Genomic DNA, 23,180 nt, shown 5'->3' with positions numbered 1-23,180 from the left:
TCTCTCGCTCTCGCTCTCTCTCTCTTTTGCTCAGGCACTCTTTCTCTCAAAACAACAACAACAACAAAAAACAAACAAAAAAAAAACAAATGGAGATTTCCCTTATACATGTATATGTGTCTTACAAAAGGCTAATTTCTGCTTGGTTCTTGGATTTCTTCCTGTGTTTGCAATTTCTTAAAAATAACAAATTTAAAATAATATGTGTCGGGGCATATTTTGTGTGGCAAATTTTGCTTCTTTGTGGTTGCTTTGAGAAGTCAGGAAAGTCTAGTGCATAAGTGGGTTATTGCTTTGGGTACCAAAGAAGATAGGTACATACAGCACCATATCTGTACATAGAACACAGTTAATAGATTTTCATTTGCCTTCACCCACCCATTCTTGTTGCTGGACAAGGGTCTGTTGCCTGGTGCTCAGCAAGCCAAATACTGACCCCAGCTTTGTGGCAGAGAAAAAGGGTTTTATTATAAGGCATCAAGCAAGAAAGTGAGAGAAAATTTCTCAGTCTGCCTCCCCGAAGGGCTGCAGTTGGGTATATATAAGGATAAGGGGTCAAGATGTCACAGGGTATGTAGGTTGAATGGAATAAGCTGATTGGATACAAGGAAAAAGGGAGGTATTCTCTCTTCTGGGATTCATGTTCATTAAATAGCAGCATAAGAATGAGAGGTGTGGAGATCTCAGGATATGTCATCACACAGATGTTACTTTTGTTCACTCTTGATGCCTTTTGTACAACCACAAGAATTCTTCCCGTTTTGGTCTGTTCTCAGCTAGTCTTACCCGTGGTTGGTCGGCTTCTGCAAACCGGCTCCTAAATCGATCAGGTTAACCAGAGTCTCCTTACAGTAGAATGGCCAAGCATTTGTTAACTCAACATGTCAGTTTCCGTCTTAAATCCTTCACAGCTCCTTTTGCTTTCACACACAGCAAAAGAAGAAATACACTGTTAAAATCAAAACCACTTAGAGCTTTTCACTGATATGACTGATATAAATGAGTCCACAAATGCCTATAAATTACTTATTGAAAGGGTGTAATACTTTATTATTAATTGCTTACGTGTAACCCTTAGGTGGCTGACTACATAAGCATTCCAGGTACAAATAGTAACCATAGTCCTTTGCCCATATCACTTGATCCGATTTTCATAATAGGGCCCTTGGGGAGCCCAGTTTACGTGTCAGTGGCTGGCCTCCCACCTTATACTTCTGTTCCAGAGAACAATTAGCAATTGCTGTGTTCAGTTCATACCATATTTCCTTGATGTAATTAATGCCTTTTTTCCCCTGTTTTTATGATTATGGTATATACCTTCTTTTCTGAAATTTAAAATCTCCCCGAAGTTCCGTTTTATTTATTTAGATGAGGATCCGTGAGGTAGTTGGTGAAAAAATAAAAATTTTAATTTATTGTATGCCATCTCAGTCCAAAAAGCATTTGAAGTGGCTAACAGAGTGAATATATATACTTAAAAATAGAACATCATTTCCCTCTCTCTTTTTTCCCCTCCCATATGTTCATCTTGTTTTGTTTCTTAAATTCCACATATGACTGAAATCATATGATAATTGTCTTTCTCTGACTGACTTATTTCGCTTAGCATAATACATTCTAGCTCAATCCATGTTGTTTCAAATGGCAAGATTTCATTTTTTTATGGCTGAGTAATATTTCATTGTATATATATACACCACTTCTTCCTTATCCATTCATCAGTCAATGGACATTTGGGCTCTTTGCATAATTTGGCTATTGTTGATAATGCAGCTATAAACATTGGGTGCATGTACCCCTTCGAATCTGTATTTTTGTACCCTTTGGGTAAAAACCATGAGAGACTCTTAAAGGTAGGGAACAAATTGAGAGTTGATGGAGGGAGGTGGGTGGGGATGGGCTGGATGGGTGATGGATACTGATGAGAGCACTTGTAATGAGCACTGGGTGTTGTATGTAAGTGATGACCCACTGAATTCAACTCCTGAAACTAATATTGCACTGTATGTTAGCTAACTAGAATTTAAATAAAAACTTGAAAAAAAATAGAACATTATGACCAAAGATGAGTTGAAAGACAGATTTTATTCTATATATACACTAACATACAAACATTGTTGGTGTATATATTTGTGTTTCTTTTACAGAAGATAAAATTAACTTGTTAAAAATTTTCAAATGATCTGAAATTATATTTTTAAACAGATACTATCTTCATTTACTGATAAAGAACTCTTGGCATATGCAAAAGCTGGAGCAGTAGCTGAAGAGGTCTTAGCAGCAATTAGAACTGTGATTGCCTTTGGAGGACAAAAGAAAGAACTTGAAAGGTTTGATTCTCTTTTTTTAGTTGCTAGAAATGTTAAGTTCTCTGTCATCTGATATGCCGTTCAGGTTGACAGTGTTGAGTATAAGGGTGTGTATGTGTGTGTGTATATTTTTTAATAGCTTCCTCGATGTCATACAGCATAGCTAATATTCTGGAAAAGTTGTAATTTTAGTTGTATTCCTCTTATATCTGCTAATTCAAAACATTTTCTAGAATGTCTTAGGTGGGTAGTGACAATGAAATGGTTTCTTAAGGCTAACATATTTTATATATGATGATAATTTTCCCCATCGAGTTAATACTTGGTTCTCTAAGACTAAATGAGTATTTTGTGTAAGATCTAGGGAGACATTTTAATCTGTGGTTCATTTCCCCTCTTGCCCAGGCACCTAATCAGTTATGTGATGCTTTTGGAAGATAAAAATATAATTAAAAAGCACCTTTGTACAAAAGGTCAAAATCTTTATTATATGTTGTTTAGTATATTCTTGCAACTGTCCCTTTTTATTAGATTTATGAGAATGTAGATGGTAGTTTATTGCAGTGTATAATATTCATCAGATCCATTGATTTCTAAACAGTGACAGACTTTATTTAAAATTGAATATATGTTATACTATTCTGATATTAGAGCATTTTAATGTTATGAACATATGTATATTTGGAAATTAGGAATAGTGAACTATATTGTTTGGAACATTATACATTGTTGGTAAAGCCATAAGAAAAACAAGGGAATTTTTATAAGTCAGAATAATAGTCCCCTCTGGGGGAGATGAGACATGGTTAATTAGATTAAGACTCATAGCAAGGGGCTTCTGTGGTCCTGGTGTGTTCTGTTTCTTGACCTCAGTTGTGTGCTGACATGGGTGTTAATGGCATAATTATTCTTTATAGTGTACCTATGTGTTTTTAGTATACTTGTGTTCGTAATATATATTTCATACCCACAAAGATGCCCTCTGAGGCTAAGCACCTACCATTGTTCAAAGGAAAGCAGTACTGTATTCTCTCCTAATTTTTGGTAAGGTTTTTGCTTTTGCCTTAAAGTATGTCTGACTAGTAAAATGAGAAGTCTTGCCTAATGGTCAAGCAAGCATCCAGTCAAATACAACTTTCCTCTTTTGGAGCTTAAATTTTATCAAGGGGAGGGGAAAGGTGCAGATGATCACAAATAAACAAAATATCTAATATACCAGTTGGGTAAATATTATTTGGGGATATAAAATACTTTGTTAGAGTCATAGGGCATACTATTTAAAAGATGATTCAGAAAACTCTTTTCTGAATAGTTAGTGTTTGAGCAAACACAGAGGGAAGTTTTGAGCTCAGATTCTTTTCCAGTTTTTCTCAGTGGAAAGGTAGACCAGAGAAAGAATATGTCCACCAACATAGGGAAACAAATACAGCTTTTCTGCTTCTGCCCAGTTTCTGAGCTGGGGGAAAGCATCTCCCCATAGAAATCAAAATCTCAAGACTCACTCTCCGGTGCCCTTAGGATCTGAATTTACAAAATTCTGTGAGCTAAGGAGTGCTGTCTCCCCGAAACTGAGTATTTCACATTAAAAACAAATCCTAGTTCCATGATACCACTAGGGTATCTGGTAGAAGAAATGAAAAACTGCTAAAGATTAACAAATGAAGCATCCAAATTAAGAAGTTAGAAAAAGAACAACAGAGTAAAGGAAGTATAAGAAATAATAAACAGCAAAAAACAATTGAATAGAAAATAAATGTAAAAAAGCAGAGGCTTGACAAATCCATAAACTAATTCTTTGAAAAGACTAATTAATAACCAAGTATTTTGCAAGTTTAATCAGGAATAAAAAAAGTAATAAAAAATTGCTACAGATAAAAATACATTTTATTTTTAAAAAGTACAGCTTCATGGCTCAAGAACAGACACTCAGATCAGTGGAATAGAATAGAGAACCCAGAAATGGACCCACAAATGTATGGGCAACTAATCTTTGACAAAGCAGGAAAGAATATCCAATGGAATAAAGACAGTCTCTTCAGCGAGTGCTGCTGGGAAAACTGGACAGCGACATGCAGAATGAACTTGGACCACTTTATTACACCATACACAAAAATAAACTCAAAGTGGATGAAAGACCTCAATGTAAGACAGGAAGCCATCAAAATCCTCGAGGAGAAAGCAGGCAAAAACCTCTTTGATCTTGCCCGCAGCAGTTTCTTACTCAACATGTCTCTGGAGCCAAGGGAAACAAAAGCAAAAGTGAACTACAGGGACCTCCTCAAAATAAAAAGCTTCTGCACAGCGAAGGAAACAATCAGCAAAACTAAAAGGCAACTGACAGAATGGGAGAAGATATTTGTAAATGACATATCAGATAAAGGGTTAGTGTCCAAAATCTAAAAAGAACTTACCAAACTCAACACCCAAAAAACAAATAATCCAGTGAAGAAATGGGCAAAAGACATGAATAGACACTTCTTCAAAGAAGACATCCAGATGGCCAACTGACACATGCAAAAATGCTCAACATCACTCATCATCAGGGAAATACAAATCAAAACCACAATGAGATACCACCTGACACCTGCCAGAATGGCTAACATTAACAACTCAGGCAACAACAGAGGTTGGCGAGGATGCAGAGAAAGAGGATCTCTTTTGCATTGTTGGTGGGAATGCAAGCTGGTGCAGCCACTCTGGAAAACACTATGGAGGTTTCTCAAAAAACTAAAAATGGAACTACCCTACGACCCAGGAATTGCACTACTAGGCATTTATCCAAGGGATACAGGTATGCTATTTCGAAGGGACACATGCACCCCCATGTTTATAGCAGCACTATCAACAACAGCCAAAATATGGAAAGAGCCCAAATGTCCATCAATGGATGAATGGATAAAGAAAATGTGGTGTATATACATACACAATGAAGTATTACTCGGCAATCAAAAAGAGTGAAACCTTGCCATTTGCAACTACGTTGATGGAACTGGAGGGTATTATGCTAAGTGAAATTAATCAGAGAAAGACAAAAATTATATGACTTCACTCATATGAGGACTTTAAGACACAGAACAGATGAACATAAGGGAAGCAAGAATAATATAAAAACAGGGAGGGGGACAAAACAAAAGAGACTCAAATATGGAGAACAAACTGAGGGTTGCTGGAGGGGTTGTGGGGGGGGATGGGTTAAATGGGTAAGGGGCAATAAGGAATCTACTGAAATCATTGCTTCACTATATACTAACTAATTTGGATGTCAATTTTTAAAAATAAAAAATAGGGGCGCCTGGGTGGCGCAGTCGGTTAAGCGTCCGACTTCAGCCAGGTCACGATCTCGCGGTCTGTGAGTTCGAGCCCCGCGTCGGGCTCTGGGCTGATGGCTCAGAGCCTGGAGCCTGTTTCCGATTCTGTGTCTCCCTCTCTCTCTGCCCCTCCCCCATTCATGCTCTGTCTCTCTCTGTCCCAAAAATAAATAAAAAATAAATAAATAAAAATAAAAAATAAAAAATAAAGTTAAAAGTATAGCTTCATGCTAATAAATTATAAAACCCTAATGAAGTAGACAATATCCTAGAAAAATATAGGCTAAAACTCTCACTTGAAAGGACGAAAACTTGAGTAGGCCAACAATCATTAAAGGAATTGAATCCAAAGTTTAAAATCTCTACTCCTGCCCTTATATACACACATAAACAAGCAAAACCCACAGAGTCCAGATAATTTCATAGAAAGGTTCTACTAAAACTTCATGAACGAGATAACTCTATCTCATAGAAATTGTTTCAGAGAATGGAAGAAATATATATAGCAAGTTGTGAGTTCATCTTATGAGGCTGGTGTAACTTTGATGCCAGAATAAGACAGATACATGAGAAAGGAAAATTACAAAGCAGTTTAACCTAAAACATAGATGCAGAAGGTGTAGATAAATTATTAGCTAAACAAATCCATGTGAAAAATATCATCAGATTAAAGAAATCTTGAACTTACTGGCTTTATCCCATGAATGCAAAGATGGTTAACATTAGGAAATCTATTAATTTAATTAGTCATATTAACAGATTGAAAGGAAGAAGCATTTTGTATTAACAGATGGTGAAAAAGAATTAATTATGTATTATTCATGACAAAAACTCATAAAACCAGGAGTAATAATTGATTTTCTTGATTCAATAAAAAGTATATACCAGAGATGTATAGGAAGCATCATACTTAATGGTGCAATGTGAAAAGCATTCCTTAAAATGATGAATGAAACAAGTATGTCTGCTAGCATCATTTCTGTTTAGTGTTGAACTGGTTCTAGATAAGACCAAAGAAATAAATAAGAGTAAGAATAATAGATGAAAAGAAAAAAAAGAAATAAAGGTTTTAAGGATTGAAAACAAGAAGCAAAACTGTCATTATTCACAGATGGTATGATTGTATGCACAAAAATTCCAGTAGCCTCTGCAGACTAATAATATTCAGTGAGATCTCTGGGTACCTGATCACAATTCAGAGAAAATTGCTGTGAAGCAACAATGAATGATTAGAAAACATATAAAATGTCATTAATTCTAAGATGCACATTTTTCTCTCACAGTTCTGAAACTGAGATAAATCTTACAATCAATGCCATCTTATAGTTGCTGTGGGTCTGGATTGAAGTCAGTTCTTGCAGGATTTGTGTTTGCTTCTGCCATTCACTGGGGACACTATTAACCTGAGACCACCTTACATTAAATTATATGTCTAGGAGTTTTTGAACCACACTGGCAGTGTGAATTTATAGTTCAGACCTGCATGAGTAATTGCCTGTGGTTCCGATTCTCAGGGAGTTGTTTTTCCTCCCTTTACCTGATACCAGGGTTGAGACATGCAAGTTCTCTTGCTGTCACTTTCCCTGGGGCATGTGCTTACTATACTGAGGCTGTAGCCCTTTGACTCCCAGCTGTATATGGAGTGTCCTATTTTTTTATTAATTTTTTTAATGTTTGTTTATCTTAAAGAAAAACAGAGTGTGGACGGGGGACGAGCAGAAAGAGAGGGAGACACAGAATCCGAAGCAGGCTCCAAGCTCTGAGCTGTCAGTGTAGAGCCCGACATGGGGCTTGAACTCACGACCCATGAGATCATGGCCTGAGCCAAAGTCAGTTGCTTTGATTGACTGAGCCACCCTGGTGCCCCTGAAGTATGCTATTAAACTCCTTAATGCTACATAAAATAACAGAATAACACTAACTTCTTACAATTAATGACATCCTAAATTTGATGAATAGGATAATTTTTAAAAAGGTATTATTAGAAATAAAAATTATAATTATGTATGGGATGTAAATAACATTGGCAAGGAGAGAAAGGACATCATGCGAGTCAAGTCCAATCTTCAGAACTTAGATAAATCTGATTATTTTAGTTCGGTAAAAGTTTAAATAAATTGAGGTGTTTGTTGTTTTTAGTTTAACTGTTTTCATTAATTAGGTACGGTAAGGTTTTTTTTTTACCTAAAGAAGATGGGGATCAAATTTTTATTATAAGAATAAGCAAATGGGCGTACACAGCTGTTTTCAAAGATTCATTTTTTTGTGTGGCATCATTCATTCAGAAGACATTAGTTACTGGCATGTATCTTTGAAAGGACATTCTCTGCTGGCAAATTGGAAATTGGTTTTGCCTTTAAATAAAGAGTAGATTCAGGACTACAACATGCTGGCATAAGTTTCTTTCCAGGTTGGCCATTTCTTGAAAGTTCATTCGTTCAATAGTTTTAGCCAGTATCTACCACATGCACTGCACTAGGCTCTAGGTTTTCAGTAGTGAATTGGAAACGGAAAACCTTGTCCCTCTTATGATCCTTAGTCCAAAGAGTAAGATGGAGAAGAAGGGAAGGGAAGAAAGTAGAAAAGCAGGTAAGAAAGAAATCATTGATGAAATTAATTAAATTATCAACCTTTAAAAATTTTTTTTAACGTTTTATTTATTTTTGAGACAGGGAGAGACAGAGCATGAACAGGGGAGGGTCAGAGATAGGGAGACACAGAATCTGAAACAGGCTGCAGGCTCTGAGCTGTCAGCACAGAGCCCAACGCGGGGCTCGAACTCACGGACCGCGAGATCACGACCTGAGCCGGAGTCGGCCGCTTAACCGACTGAGCCACCCAGGCGCCCCAGACCTATAAATTGTACTATGAAAGAATCAAGGAGTGTGCTGTAATAGCAAGGAGGGAAAATTTACTTTAAATATGGCAGTCAGGGAAGGCTGTGGCAGTCATGTCCTCTCTGAGGATATTTCATCTAGGCTGAGACTTGAGGGATGAGGAAAAGCCTGCCCTGGTGGGATTAGGGATAGAAAAGTCTTCCAAATTTCCTGAGGTGGCAGAGTTTGATGTATTCTAGAAAATACCACGAATGAGGCTTATATGCCTGGAGCTGTGTTGAGTGAGGGGAGATGGAAAGGCTTTTGAAGGAAGTGGCGGTTATGGTGAGGAGGTAGGATTTTACTCCAAGGGCTCAGGGTTTTAACAAAGGAATGAGTATCCACATAATATGTTAACATCATTTCTCTGTGTGTAATTGGTTTGGTGATTGGAGGAGAGCAGTTAAAGATTGGAAACAGGGACCAGCTGTGGTTGTAGCCCAGGTGAAAAGGCTTATGGTGGCCTGAGGTAGACCGCAGGCAAGAGAGGGGAGAGAAGTACCTAGATTTCGGATATAATTTGGAAGTAGGATTGCTAAAATTATATTTAGACGAAATGTAACCCTTCAGTTTTCTTTTTAGTTCTTTCCTTTCCTTTCTCTGCTTCTGCATTGACAGGTAATTAAGGTCTTAGTTTGACTTTCTCTCCCAATTAACAGGTGCAGGAGGAAGCTGGCTTTCTTGGAAAGGAAATTTAACGAGAGTTTAAAAGGAAATTCAACTCAGTAGTATAAGAATAGCTTTATTCTCCTAATTTTAAAATGATATTTTCCTCTCTTGTGTATGTCCTACCTGTTAGTATTTATTTCTCTTGCTTAACTAAAATTGTTTCTTGCTGTTGTAAGTGGCTGTTTATATCACTGATATATATTTTCATAATATTTAAGAATTTTTTTTCAAAATATTGTTGTTTTTGTTGTGTATCTTTAATCCATTCTAGGAGTGTCACTTTAATTACCATTCTCATACTAATGCTTTTAATGAGTAGATTTTATTATCTGGTTTTATAGTGTGGTATTTTTATTAAAATGCTAATCAAAAAGCCTATGTAAAAGTAGTATTGTCGATTTCTCCTTCCTCCTTACCCTCTTCCTTTTTTCATTTTCTTTTCTGGTATCTAAATGATTTTCTTCCTTGTTGTTGCTTCTTCCTGTGAAAGTGTTTCCTCTGGCTGCATGGTACCACAACATGTCATTGAAATGATTTCTGCATTAGTCTCGGTAAGCAAGAACTGATGTAAAGGAAATAACAATAAAGGTGTGGGTCATGTGCATTAAAGTTCCTTATTTGTAATCGTGTATTGTCCATGCCTGGTAATGTCTTTTGTCTCAGGTCAACTCAAAAAGTGGGAAATAGATAGATAGATAGATAGATCAACCATTGAAACACGTTACTCAAAAATAATGTTTTGGGGCGCCTGGGTGGCGCAGTCGGCTAAGCGTCCGACTTCAGCCAGGTTACGATCTCACGGTCCGTGGGTTCGAGCCCCGCGTCAGGCTCTGGGCTGATGGCTCAGAGCCTGGAGCCTGTTTCCGATTCTGTGTCTCGCTCTCTGTCTGCCCCTCCCCCGTTCATGCTCTGTCTCTCTCTGTCCCAAAAAATAAATAAACGTTGGAAAAAAAAAATTAAAAAAAAAAAATAATGTTTTTGTTCAAAGATTATAAGTGGCAAGTTAGGGTTTTTTGCAGAGAGAAACTCTAATAATTTACTATTTTATTACTCTAAAGTTCTGTTTAAGTTCCATCTTTAGTAGACATAGTAGTCATGTAAATTGCATTTGGCATGCTTTTAATTAGTACACTAGCTAGTTAAAAAAAAGTCATGAAGGCAAGAAAGAAGGCATGCTCTTGCCGGAGCAAGACTTTACCTTGGCTGTACATTCCAACTAACAGAGTGAATCCTCCAAAGAAAATATGATACTACATAATATTTATGTAGTTATGCTTTTACAGATCAAAGACCTCAACATATGAATTCTATATGGAAGTAAGTTCTTTCATTTCAGTAGCTATGAACTTTTTCCTCCTGCAAGGCAATGTTCTAAATTCCCAGGGAGATATGATGAAAAAGGATGAAGACAGATTTAAGACTCAATTATAATCTATCCTATTTCTCTAATAATTTTACCTTGATTCTATATTTACAGAGATTCTTAAGAAAAGAGACATGGAGATAAGCTAATGGAGCCCACATAAAAAAAAAGAAGAATTTTCCTTAATGTTTCCTTAAACATTCAGAGATTTAAGGGATTTCCTTGTGGTGGGCACTTTCTAGCATTATATCTGCTTTTTATTATTTAATTTAAAAGACGTGCAGATTATGAAGGAAAAACAGATGTTTTCATAGCTTCTATTTTTGTCTTGACTATGAAATAATGCAAATTCTGGAAGTTTTGCTAAACATAATTTCCCTTATTTCACTTTTGTTAAGGCCAGAAAGAACCTTTTGTAACACTTTCCCCCAAATTATTTAATCTCTGTAATCCTCAATTTACTCTTTTACAAGAAGGGATTAATACAATACTAACATCATAGGGTCAACGTGTGGACAAAAGGAGAAAATACATGTAAAACACCTACCAACAGGGCTGGGCACATTCTAAGTACTTCATAACCATCATGTTATCTTGGCTCATTTCTTATGATTTATGAGTATTTGTGATAGTTTTTGTTATTTCTCCAAGGTACAACAAAAACTTAGAAGAAGCTAAAAGAATTGGGATAAAGAAAGCTATCACAGCCAACATTTCTATCGGTATCGCTTTCCTGTTGATCTATGCATCATACGCCCTGGCATTCTGGTACGGGACCTCCTTGGTCCTCTCCCATGAATATTCTATTGGACAAGTACTCACTGTAAGTGATGTTTTGTTAAGAAGTGAATCTCTCATAAAAACTTCAGTGAAGTTGAGTGGTGTTGGCTTGAATGATGTTGGAGAATAGATTTTGAAGAACTATTGAGTAATACAAAGAGTCATGTGCTACTAGATTAAAAGTGGAAAGGCAATTAGATGTATTGAGTAACCAATGTTGTCTTTTTTGCAGATTCCTTGCGCAGTTTTTTCTTGCAGCCTAAATAATACTAACATTACTAATCTCTGTAGCATGAACTTTCATTTGTTGAGATTATTTCTTTGTGTCAGGCTCAATGCTAAGCATTTCGATATTATTTTCCGATTTACTCTTCACAGCAACAAATGGCAAAATACACAGTTTAACTATTTTTCAAATTCTTTTGAATGACAACTAGTCCAACTTGCGAAATTATGGAAGTATTAATTGTTACCCGTCCTTAAAAAATACTGTTTAGAGGTTCTCTGCCTTACAGACCTTTGTACAAGCACAGAAAGCTTGCCATTTGATGTTACCCTCTTTTATTTAAAAATGGTGAAATGGTTCATAAACCAAGCTCAATCTGTATCTTGATCTAATGAAGCACATAGTTAGAAGAGTGACCCAGTTCCTTTTTCGTAGGCCAAGCACAGGTATATTGTTAGTACCTAGACCATATTTTGTTAAGTCCCTTAAAGTACTTCAGGAACCAGATTTGTAATGTGGATATAATAATTGTCTCATCCAAAAGGTGCAAGGCTATGTAGTTAATAATGGCTTTTACCCAAGGCTTTTATTAGGATAGTAATGTTGTTGGTGAACCTAGGTTGCAATAAGAAATGTGTTCTACTTAATTGTAATGCCGATAAGCAGTTTAAAATCCTGTGTTCACTGATCCTAGATCTGCCTCACAAACTGGAAGTGTGCAGAATATGAGTAAGAACATGGGATTTGAAATCAGGCTGACTTGGTTCAAATTCCAGCTGTGCCACTTACTAGCCGTGTGGTTTGGGGTAGCCACCTAGACTTCAAGTTTATGCTACCTCTTTTGCCAGATGAAAATGGCAGGAATACTTTGCCATAACTTTTCAGTGTAGTTGTAAGTCTTAACATGAAAAAATGAATATAGAATCACTTAGCAAAACTCCTTCTGGGTAAATTATTGGGTAATATAATATCTGTGTGACTTAGAAAGAAATGAATAGTGATACTAGTTGGCTGTAACCCTGAAGAAAAACATTTTCATTTTTGCAAAATGAAAAATAGAAAACCTGTTTATCAGACCTCAAAGAGAACACAGTCTGTTAGAAGGAAAGAAGACAACCCGATAAAGAATAATGCCCTATATGTATGCTTTATCATTTACAAAATGTTTTCATATATACTGTTTCATTTGATATAACTCTGAGGTTGCCAGGTAAGGAAAACAGACAGAATCCTGCGTACTTTTGCAAATTTGGACCTTGGTTTTCTAACACTCCTATTGATGTTTGTCTCCCCTCTACCCTGCTGATGATCTAAACCAAACTTCTTAGCCGTTAAATAAATATATACTAGAATTATTATTATATTTTGGTCCTGTGGAATTTATATCATTGTTTCACTGAGCAAGTAAGACTAATTCTGCATTATAAATCAAAAAAATATCTAGGGGCGCCTGGGTGACTCAGTCAGTTGAGCATCCGACTTCAGCTCAGGTCATGATCTCACACGATCTCTATACTGACAGCTCAGAGCCTGGAGCCTGCTTTAGACTCTGTGTCTCCCTCTCTGTCTGCCCCTCCCCTGCTCACACCCTGTCTCCTCTCTCTCTCTCTCTCTCTCTCTCTCTCTCTCTCTCAACAATAAATAAATAAGTAAATAAATAAATAAATAAATAAAAAGTTAAAAAAATTTTTTAAAGTATTTAAATTGTTAAAATGTTTTTAACACCCAGCATTCGTAAGTTGCCTTGCCATTTCAAAATTTAATTAGCTGAAAAAAATAAAAATAACATTTAATTAGCTATGTTAGAAGGAAGATGTATGGAAAAAAATGTAATAAACACTAAGTAACTTGATGATTTTCCTTCACATTCTTCAGGTTTTCTTTTCTGTATTAATTGGGGCTTTTAGTGTTGGACAGGCATCCCCAAGCATTGAAGCATTTGCAAATGCAAGAGGAGCGGCTTATGAAATCTTCAAGATAATTGATAATGTAAGTTTGGGCTAGCCATTTATACATCTCTCTAAATGTTTTTCTAATTAAAAGTCAACCTCTTTATCACTTTATCCAACTCTCCACAAAAACCTTCTGAAATTTTATTCTGTTTAGAAACCAAGTATCGACAGCTATTCGAAGAACGGACACAAACCAGATAATATTAAAGGAAATCTGGAATTCAAAAACGTTCACTTCAGTTACCCATCTCGAAAAGAAGTTAAGGTACAATGATAAATGATTCATGAGCGATTCCACCATGTATTGGATGAGGAGTCTCTGATACTTTCTTTTAGTGATTTTAAAGAAATGTATATTTAACCCTAGGTTTGACTTGAACTGTCAATTCATAGTCCCAATATCTGTGTATTGCCCTTAAGTTTATTTCTCATTCATTCTGTTAGATCTTGAAGGGCCTCAACCTGAAGGTTCAGAGTGGGCAGACAGTGGCCCTGGTTGGGAACAGTGGCTGTGGGAAAAGCACGACAGTGCAGCTGATGCAGAGACTCTATGACCCCACAGATGGCATGGTGAGGTGACTCTTGCTGAACTAGATGCTGCAGCAATCAGCAGTTACCATTGCAAATTTCACATTAAAAATCTGCAATGCATGGAAATCACACTTACTTTTTATTTCAGGTCAGTATTGATGGACAGGACATTAGGACCATAAATGTGAGATATCTTCGGGAAATCATTGGTGTGGTGAGTCAGGAACCTGTGTTGTTTGCCACTACAATAGCTGAAAACATTTGCTATGGCCGTGAAAATGTCACCATGGAGGAGATTGAGAAAGCTGTCAAGGAAGCCAATGCCTATGACTTTATCATGAAACTCCCTAATGTAAGTCTTCCTTGATCTTTGCCATGCTAGAGATTGAAAGAATAGAATGCTGGCTAATGCATAAGAAGTTAGGAATCTACTAAAAAAATAGATTATCCTTCTAAGAAGAAAGATCACGATTCCTTCAGATTTTCAAGCTCTAGCACCATCAACTAGTAGTAGGCATATTTGTAAAAAATGGTGTTGGTTATTGCTAAATTTTAAGGAACTGGACTGTATTACCTGTGGACCTTGGATTGTTTATGGGATTACTTCCCATCTTAAAATGTGACCTGAGATAGCTTGTTCTTTTGCTAACCGCCTTTATCTTCTGTGTTGTAGAAATTTGATACCCTGGTTGGAGAGAGAGGGGCCCAGCTGAGTGGTGGACAGAAACAGAGAATCGCCATCGCTCGGGCCCTGGTTCGCAACCCCAAGATCCTCCTGCTGGATGAGGCCACATCAGCCTTGGACAGTGAAAGTGAAGCAGTGGTTCAGGTGGCCCTGGATAAGGTCTGTGAGCCTCAATTCACACCAACTTGATTCATGAGCATAATACTATTTTTAAAAAGGGACATTTCCGATGACTCCTAAAGTGATCTTTTAAGCTATCAAAATGAAATCTTCAGTCCTCTTTGGACCTATTCATTTAATTTCTATTTATCTCCTTTTTAAAGTAGAAATGAACAAATTTTGACTGAATGGTACTTGGGAATTTTTTAAATTAAACAATGAGAAATACAGATTCAAATGAAAATTGGTCTTCATTGCAATCTTGAAAATTTGACTTTAGAAATAACCCAGTTATTTAGACTTTCTGTTTTGACAACAAGAGGAAAATATAATTAGAAGTTTCACATTTAATTTCCAAGATGTAAATACCTATTGAAGACTACTGGAAATGAGAAACCTCTTGTCTGCGGAGAACTGATGATGTTGGAAACTTACGTGGGCCATGAAAATTCCTTGACTCTCAACAGGATTTGACCTTCCTACAATCCTTGAGTTCACATGACTTGTTCACGAAATCAGATTTGAGTGTACTGTGCCAGTCTTGTGTGCTTGGTCTCTGGCATGTATTGGTAGCCAGGCTAGTTCTGTGAGGACAAGGAATGTGAAGACCTTTTTTTAAGTTTTTATTTAAATTCCAGTTAGTTAACATACAGTATAATATTAGTTTCAGGTATACAATATAGTGATTTAACACTTCCATACATCTGGTGCTCATCAAAATATCTGGTGCTCTCCTTAATCCCCATCACCCACCCCCCAACAACCTCCCACAACCCTCAGTTTGTTCTCTATAGTTAATAATCTGTTTCTTGGTTTCCCTCCCTCTCTCTTTTTCTCTTTGCTTGTTTGATTTGTTAAATTCCACATTTGAGTGAAATCACATGGTGTTTGTCTTTCTCTGACTGAATTTCATTTAGCATAATGCTCTTTACCTCCATCCATGTCATTGCAAATGGCAAGATTTCATTCTTTTGTATGGCTGAATAATATTCCATTGTATATATATACCACATCTTTTTTACCTTTTCATCTGTTGATGGATACTTTTTGGCTATTTCCATAATTTGGCTATTATAGCTAATACTACTGTAAACATTGGGGTGCATGTATCCCTTTGAATTAGTATTTGTGTATCCTTTGGGTAAATGCCTAGTAGTGCAATTGCTGGATCATAGGGTAGTTATATTTTTAATTTTTTGAGGAACCTCCATACTGTTTTCCACAGTGGCTGCACTAGTTTGCATTTCCACCAGCAGTGCGAGAGGATTTCTTTTTCTCAGCATCCTCACCAACACCTGTTGTTTCTTGTGTTGTTGATTTTAGCCATTCTGACAGGTGTGAGGTAATGGCTCACTGTGATTTTGATTTGTATTTCCTTGCTGATAAGTGATATTGAGCATCTTTTCATGTGTCTGTTGGTCATCTGGATGTCTTCTGTGGAAAAATGTCTTTTCATGTCTTCTGCCCATGTTTTAATTGGATTATTCATTTTTTTGAGTGTTGAGTTTTATAAATTGTTCATATATTTTGAACACTAACCTTTATCAGATATGCCATTTGCAAATAACTTCTGCCATTCTGTAGGTTGCCTTTTTGTTTATTGTTCCCTTTGCTATGCAGAAGCTTTTTATTTAAGTTCTGTTAGTTCATTTTTGCTTTTGTTTCCTTTGGCTGAGGAGACATGTCTAGAAAGAAGTTGCTGTAGCCAGTGTCAAAGAGGTTACTACCTGTTGTTGCTCTAGGAATTTTATGGTTTCAAGTTTCAAATTTAGGTCTTTAATCCATTTTGAATTTATTTTTGTGTTGCTGTAAGAAAGTGGTCAACTTTAATACATTTGCATGTGGTTATTTATCCAGTTTTCCCAAAACCATTTGTTAAAGAAATTGTCTTTTTCCTGTTCGATATTCTTTCCTGCTTTGCTGAAGATTAATTGAGCATTTAGTTGTGTGTTCATTTCTGGGTTTTCTCTTCCGTTCCATTTATCTTTGTGTCTGTTTTTGTGCCAGTACCATCCTGTTTTGATCACTACAGCCTTGTAATATAACTTGAAGCCTGGAATTGTGTTGCTTCCTGCTTTGCTTTTCTTTTTCAAGGTTGCTCTGCCTATTTGGGGTCTTTTGTGGTTCCCTATACATTTTAGGATTGTTTGTTTTAGCTCTGTGAAAAATGCTATTGGTGTTTTCATAGGGATTGCATTAAATCTATAGATTGTTTTGAGTAATACAGACATTTTGACACTGTTCTTTCAATTCATGAGCATGGACTGTTTTTCCATTTCCTTGTGTCATATTCAATTTGTTTTATTGGTGTTTATAAAGTTTCAGGGTACAAGTCTTTCACCTCTTTGGTTAGATTTATTCCTAGGTATCTTACTGGTTTGGGTGCAATTGTATATGGATGATTCCTTTTCTGATGTTTCATTATTGATATCTAGAAATGCAGCAGATTTCTGCATGTTGATTTTGTATCCTGCAACTTTACTGAATTCATGTATCAGTTCTAGCAGTTTTTTGGTAAAGTCTTTTGGGTTATATAGAGTATTATGTCGTCTGCAAGTAGTTTTACTTCTTCCTTACCAGTTTGGATGCTGTTTATTTCTTTGTGCTGTCTGATTGCTGTTGCTAGGACTTCCAGTACTATGTTAAATGATAGTGGTGAGAGTAGACATGTCTGTCTTGTTCCTGACCATAGAGAAAAAATTCAGTTTTTTCCCCCTGAGGATGATATTAGCTGTGGGTTTTTCTCTTTTTTTAAGTTAATTAATTTTATTTTGAGAGAGACAAAGTGAGAGAGAGAGAGAGAGAGAGCAAGTGTGCAAGTGGAGGGAGGGACAGCAAGAGAGGAAGGAGAGAGAATCCCAAGCAGTCTCCTCACTCTCAGCACAGAGCCTGATGTGGGACTTCAGCTCACGAACTGTGAGATCATGGCCTGAGCTGAAACCAAGAGTCAGATGCTCAACCAGCTGAGCCACCCAGGTGCTCCAGCTGTGGGTTTTTCATATATGGCCTTTATGATGTTGAGGTATATTCCCTCCAAACCTACTTTGTTCAGGGCTTTTTACCATGAATGGATGTTGTACTTTGTCAAATGCTTTTTTTGAATCTATTGAAATTATCATATGGTTCTTTTCTTTTATTAATGTGGGGTGTCGTGTTGATTGATTTGAGAATATTGAACTACCCTGAGTAAATCCCACTTGATTGTGGTGTGATTTTTAACGTATTGTTGAATTTGGTTTGCTAGTATTTTATTGAGAATTTTTATATCCATGTTCATCAGGGATATTGACCTGTAGTTCTGTTTTTAGTGGAGTCCTTATCTGGTTTTGGTATCAGGATAATGCTGGCCTCATAGAATGAATTTGGAAGTTTTCCTCCCTTTTCTATTTTTGGAATAGTTTGAGAAGAATGGGTATTAATTCTTCCTTAAATGTTTACTGGAAATCACCTCTGAAGCCACCTGGCCCTGACTTTGTTTGTTGGGAATTTTTTGATTACTGATTCAATTTTTTTGCTGGTTACAGTCTGTTCAAGTCTTCTATTTCTTCCTGTTTCAGTTTTGGTAGTTTATATATTTCTAGGAATTTATCCATTTCTTCCAGGTTGTCCAAATTGTTGACATGTAGTTTTTTATAATATTCTCTTATAATTGTTTGTATTTCTGTGTTGTCGGTTGTTATTTTTCCTTTCTCATTTGTGATTTTATTTATTTAGGTCCTTGCTCTTTTCTTTTTGATAAATCTGGCTAGAGGTTTATGAATTTTATTAACTTTTTCAAAGAACCAGCTCTTGATTTCATTGACCTAGTCTGTGGTTTCCTATATCATTTATTTCTGATCTAGTCTTTATTATTTCCTTCCTTCTAAGGCTCTAGGTTTCATTTGTTGTTCTTTTTCTACCTCCTTTAGGTGTCAGAGTAGGTTGTTTATTTGGGATTTTTCTTGCTTTTGAAATAGGCCTGTATTGCTATATACTTCCCTCTTAGAACTGCTTTTGCTGCATCCCAAAGGTTTGGGACTTCTGTGTTTTCATTTTTATTTTTTTCCATGTATTTTTAAATTTCTTCTTTGATTTCCTGGTTGACTCATTCATTGTTTGATAGCGTGTTGTTGAGCCTCCATGTATTTGTGGTCTTTTCAGATTTTTTTTATGATTGACTTTATTTCATAGTGTCGTGGTCAGAAAAGGTGCATGGTATGATTTCAATGTTTCTGTGTTTGTTGAGGTTTTTTTTTTGTTGTTGGCTAATATGTGAACTATTCTGGAGAATGTTCCATGTGCACTTGAAAAGAATATGTATTCTGCTGTTTTAAGATGAAATGTTCTGAATATATCTGTTAAATCTATCTAGTCCAGTGTGTCATTCAAAGCCATTGTTTCCTTGTTTATTTTCAGTTTAGATGATCTGTCCATTGGTGTAAGTGGGTGTTAAAGTCCCTTACTATTATTGTGTTATTTCAGTTAGTTCCTTTATGTTTGTTATTAATTGTTTTATATATTTGGGTGCTTACATGTTGGGTGCGTATTTGTAATTGTTATATCTTCTTGTTGGATTGTCCCCTTTATGATTATATAATACCCATCTTTGCCTCTTTTGACAGTCTTTGTTTTAAAGTCTGGTTTATCCACTCTGGAAAACAGTGTGGAGGTTCCTCAAAAAATTAAAAATAGACCTACCCTATGACCCAGCAATAGCATTTCTAGGAATTTACCCAAGGGATACAGGAGTACTGATGCATAGGGGCACTTGTACCCCAATTTTTATAGCAGCACTCTCAACAATAGCCAAATTATGGAAAGAGCCTAAATGTCCATCAACTGATGAATGGATAAAGAAATTGTGGTTTATATACACAATGGAGTACTACGTGGCAATGAGAAAGAACGAAATATGGCCCTTTGTAGCAACATGAATGGAACTGGAGAGTGTTATGCTAAGTGAAATAAGTAATACAAAGAAAGACAGATACCATATGGTTTCACTCTTATGTGGATCCTGAGAAACTTAACAGAAACCCATGGGGGAGGGGAAGGAAAAAAAAAAAGGAGGTTAGAGTGGGAGAGAGCCAAAGCATAAGAGACTCTTAAAAATTGAAAACAAACTGAGGGTTGATGGGGGGTGGGAGGGAGGGGAGAGTGGGTGATGGGTATTGAGGAGGGCACCTTTTGGGATGAGCACTTGGTGTTGTATGGAAACCAGTTTGACAATAAACTTCATATATTGAAAAAATAAATAAAGTCTGGTTTATCCAATATAAGTATTGCTACTCTGGCTTTCTTTTGATATCCGTTTATGTGATAAATGTTTCTCCACCTCCTCACTTTCAACCTGTAGGTGTCTTTGGTTCTAAAATGAGTCTCTTGTAGGCAGCATATAGATGGATCTTATTTTTTTATTCATTCTGACACCGTGAGTCTTTTGATTGGAGTGTTTAATCCATTAACATTCAAAGTAATTATTGATAGAGATGTATTTAATGCCATTTTATTACTTGTTTTGTCATTGTTTCTAGAGGTTTTCTCTGATCCTTTTTTGTCTGTGTCACTTTTGGTCTCTCTGTTGCACTCAAAGCGTACCCTTTAATATTTCTTGCAGGGCTTTTTTAGTGGTCACAAACTCCTTTAGTTTTTGTTTGTCTGGGAAACTCTATCTCTCCTTTTGTTCTGAATGGTAGCCTTGCAGAATAGAGTATTCTTGGCTGCAGATTTTTCCCTTTCAGCGCTTAAATATATCCTGGCACTCCTTTTTGACTTCCCAAGTTTCTGTTGAGAGATCTCCAGCTAGTCTTATGGGTTTTCCCTTGTAAGTTAACACTTTTTTTTCTTGCTGCCTTTAAGATTTTTTTTTATCACTATATTTTGCAAAATTAATTACAGTGTGTCTTGGTGTTGGCCTGCTTTTGTTGATTTTAATAGGAATTCTTTTTGTCTTCTGGATTTGGATGTCTGGTTTTGTTGTTGTTGTTGTTGTTGTTAGATTAGGGAATTTTTCTGCTATTATTTCTTGAAATAATTTTTCTGCCCCCTTTTCTCTTCCTGTTCTGGGACTCCTATAATAGGAATGTTACTATGTTTGATGGAGTCACTGAGTTCCCAAAGTCTATTCTCATATTCCACAATTCTTTCTCTTTTGTTCAGCTTTATTATTTTTCATTATTTTGTTTTCTAGGTCACTAGTTCATTCCTTTGATTCTTCCAGCCTGCTGTTCATTGCATCAAACCTGTTTCCAATCTCTGTGGTAGGGATCTCCCTGAAATCTTCTTTTCTCAAGTCCCCAGTGAAGATCCTTACGATTGTTGCTTTAAATTCTCCATCAGGCATGTTACTTATATCTGTTTTGCTTAGTTCTCTGGCCATGGCTTTATCTTGTTCTTTCATTTGGGATAAATTCCTCTGTCTTAGTATGTTCTAAGTGTCTGCCTTCTTCTCTGTGTTAGAAAGGCCATTTATGTCTCCTGCTTCTGAAAATGATGACCTTATAAAGAAGTAGTCATGTAGTATCCAGGGCCTGGTGCTTCAGGGAGTGTCTCTGGTTTGTGCTATGTGTGCTCTGCTGTTGTGTTTTGGCTGCTCTATCCTTCAGGCCAGGCATCTGCAGAGGCTCTCCTTGTCTGCTGTGGGCAGTGTTTGATCCTTGGCCTGAATGTGGTTTTAACTAGGTATGCTCTGGTCTGCTTGTGAAGTGAGACTTCATACCAACTCCCCAGAACTGAGGCCCTGCAGAACTCTCTGATTGGGAGACGTAGAGTGGGCATGAGTGGGTGCTGGTCTTCTCAGGGAGGACCCCGCCACTCTGAGACTAACGCAAGCCTGACTTAGAATGGCAGTCCCGCCAGAGCATAGTGAGGGGGAGCTTGGTTTCAGCAAGTTAGGCAGCCTTTGTCTGAGCTGAGCTGTTTCCCTCAGGTAGCTCTCTGTTTATGCTGAGGGGCCAGGGAGGGAAGTGGCACCAACCAGACAGCTCCTTTGTTCCCAGAGACACGTCTCGAGGAATGCTGCCTGACAGGGAAGTACTCCAAGAATAGTGGATAATCTCCCCACAGTTTACCCCAGATGTTTTTTCAGATTGCTCTTTCCATACTGTCTGCCTCCAGGGTTTTTGCCTGCCTTCTTTCTAGGAGCAGCACAGTGACCTCTTGGCTCTATCCCAGCCAAGCCTGCTGACCTTTAAAACGCCAGGCTTTAGAGACATGGTGTGGGCAAGGGCTTGTCCTGGTCTTCTGGGGAAGGGGTCCACAGCACTGGGAATGAGACACGCTTGACCGAGAAGGACAGTTCTGCCAGAGCACAGGGGTGTGGAGCTTGGTGTAAGTGAGTCAGGCAGCCTGTGCTGGTGCTGGTGCTGGTGCTAGTGCTGGTGCTGCGGTGCTTCCTGCAGGTGACTCTGTGTTTATGCGAAATGGCACCTGCCAGCTCCCTTGTCCCCAAGGGCAATTCCATGAACTCTGCCTCCTGCTCTCAGAACAGCAAACAGTATCCCCCAGTGTGCCCCAAGCATTTTTCAGGTAGCTGTTTACACACTATCTGTCCCCAGGTTGTTTGCCTGCCTTCTCTCCAGGAGCAGCACAGTGCCCTCCTGGCTCTGTCCCAGGCAAGCCTACTGATCTTTAAAACTCCAGGCTTTAAGGGGCACCTGGGTGGCTCAGTTGGTTAAGTGCCAGACGTCAGCTCAGGTCATGATCTCACGGTTTGTGGGTTTGTGGTTTGTGGTTTGTGCCCCACGTCGGGCTCTGTGCTGACAGCTCAGAGCCTGGAGCCTGCTTCCGATTCTGTGTCTCCCTCTCTGTCTGTCCCTCCCCCGTTCACATTCTGTCTCTCTCTCAAAAATAAATACACGTTAAAAAAAAAAGGGGGGGGAACTCTTTAAAAAAAAAAAGAAAAACATTTGCATAGCTCTTCAGTTTTTCCATAATGCTTCTACCTAGGAGTGAGTACCATTTATTAAGCACTTACAGTGCATATATCATAATGCTTTGTGTACATTATATTATTTGGTCATCACAACTACTCTAAGAAGTGAGTACTAATATTATCTCCATTTTATATGTGAACAAATCGAACTCACATAAGTTAAAAGAGTTGAATAAAATCCTAGAATTTATAATTGGCAGAACTAAGGTTTGAATTCAGATCAGTGTGACACTGGAGACTGAATGCTGCTGCCTCACACTCCTTGTCCATCTGAATCATCCAGAGATCCTGTGAGATGGGATGCCATGGATCCCCAGACTGATGCTATCTAGTCTGCACCAGTAATGCACATTGACCTGTGTCTGCTCTGACTGGCCAGTGCCTGGACCATAGCATTTTTTACTTTGTAT

At 37.4% G+C, this 23,180-nt stretch overlaps 1 protein-coding gene across 4 annotated transcripts in view; it reads left to right on the top strand.

The window, feature by feature from the left end:
- The window catches only part of ABCB1 (ATP binding cassette subfamily B member 1), a 234,397-nt gene that overhangs the window by 165,087 nt on the left and 46,130 nt on the right, over positions 1-23,180 (top strand). For all 4 annotated transcript variants that reach the window (XM_043588756.1, XM_043588755.1, XM_043588757.1 and 1 more), the window contains 7 exons: positions 2,206-2,330; positions 11,177-11,348; positions 13,407-13,520; positions 13,638-13,748; positions 13,928-14,053; positions 14,163-14,366; positions 14,688-14,858. In XM_043588756.1, coding sequence (XP_043444691.1) covers positions 2,206-2,330; positions 11,177-11,348; positions 13,407-13,520; positions 13,638-13,748; positions 13,928-14,053; positions 14,163-14,366; positions 14,688-14,858 — 1,023 coding nt within the window. The remainder of the gene's footprint in view (positions 1-2,205; positions 2,331-11,176; positions 11,349-13,406; positions 13,521-13,637; positions 13,749-13,927; positions 14,054-14,162; positions 14,367-14,687; positions 14,859-23,180) is intronic.

This window comes from Prionailurus bengalensis, chromosome A2 (assembly GCF_016509475.1).
Source record: "Prionailurus bengalensis isolate Pbe53 chromosome A2, Fcat_Pben_1.1_paternal_pri, whole genome shotgun sequence".
NCBI lineage: Eukaryota > Metazoa > Chordata > Mammalia > Carnivora > Felidae > Prionailurus > Prionailurus bengalensis.
The sequence above is the reverse complement of the archived record's forward strand: the minus strand, read 5'-3'. Positions and strand labels throughout refer to the sequence as shown.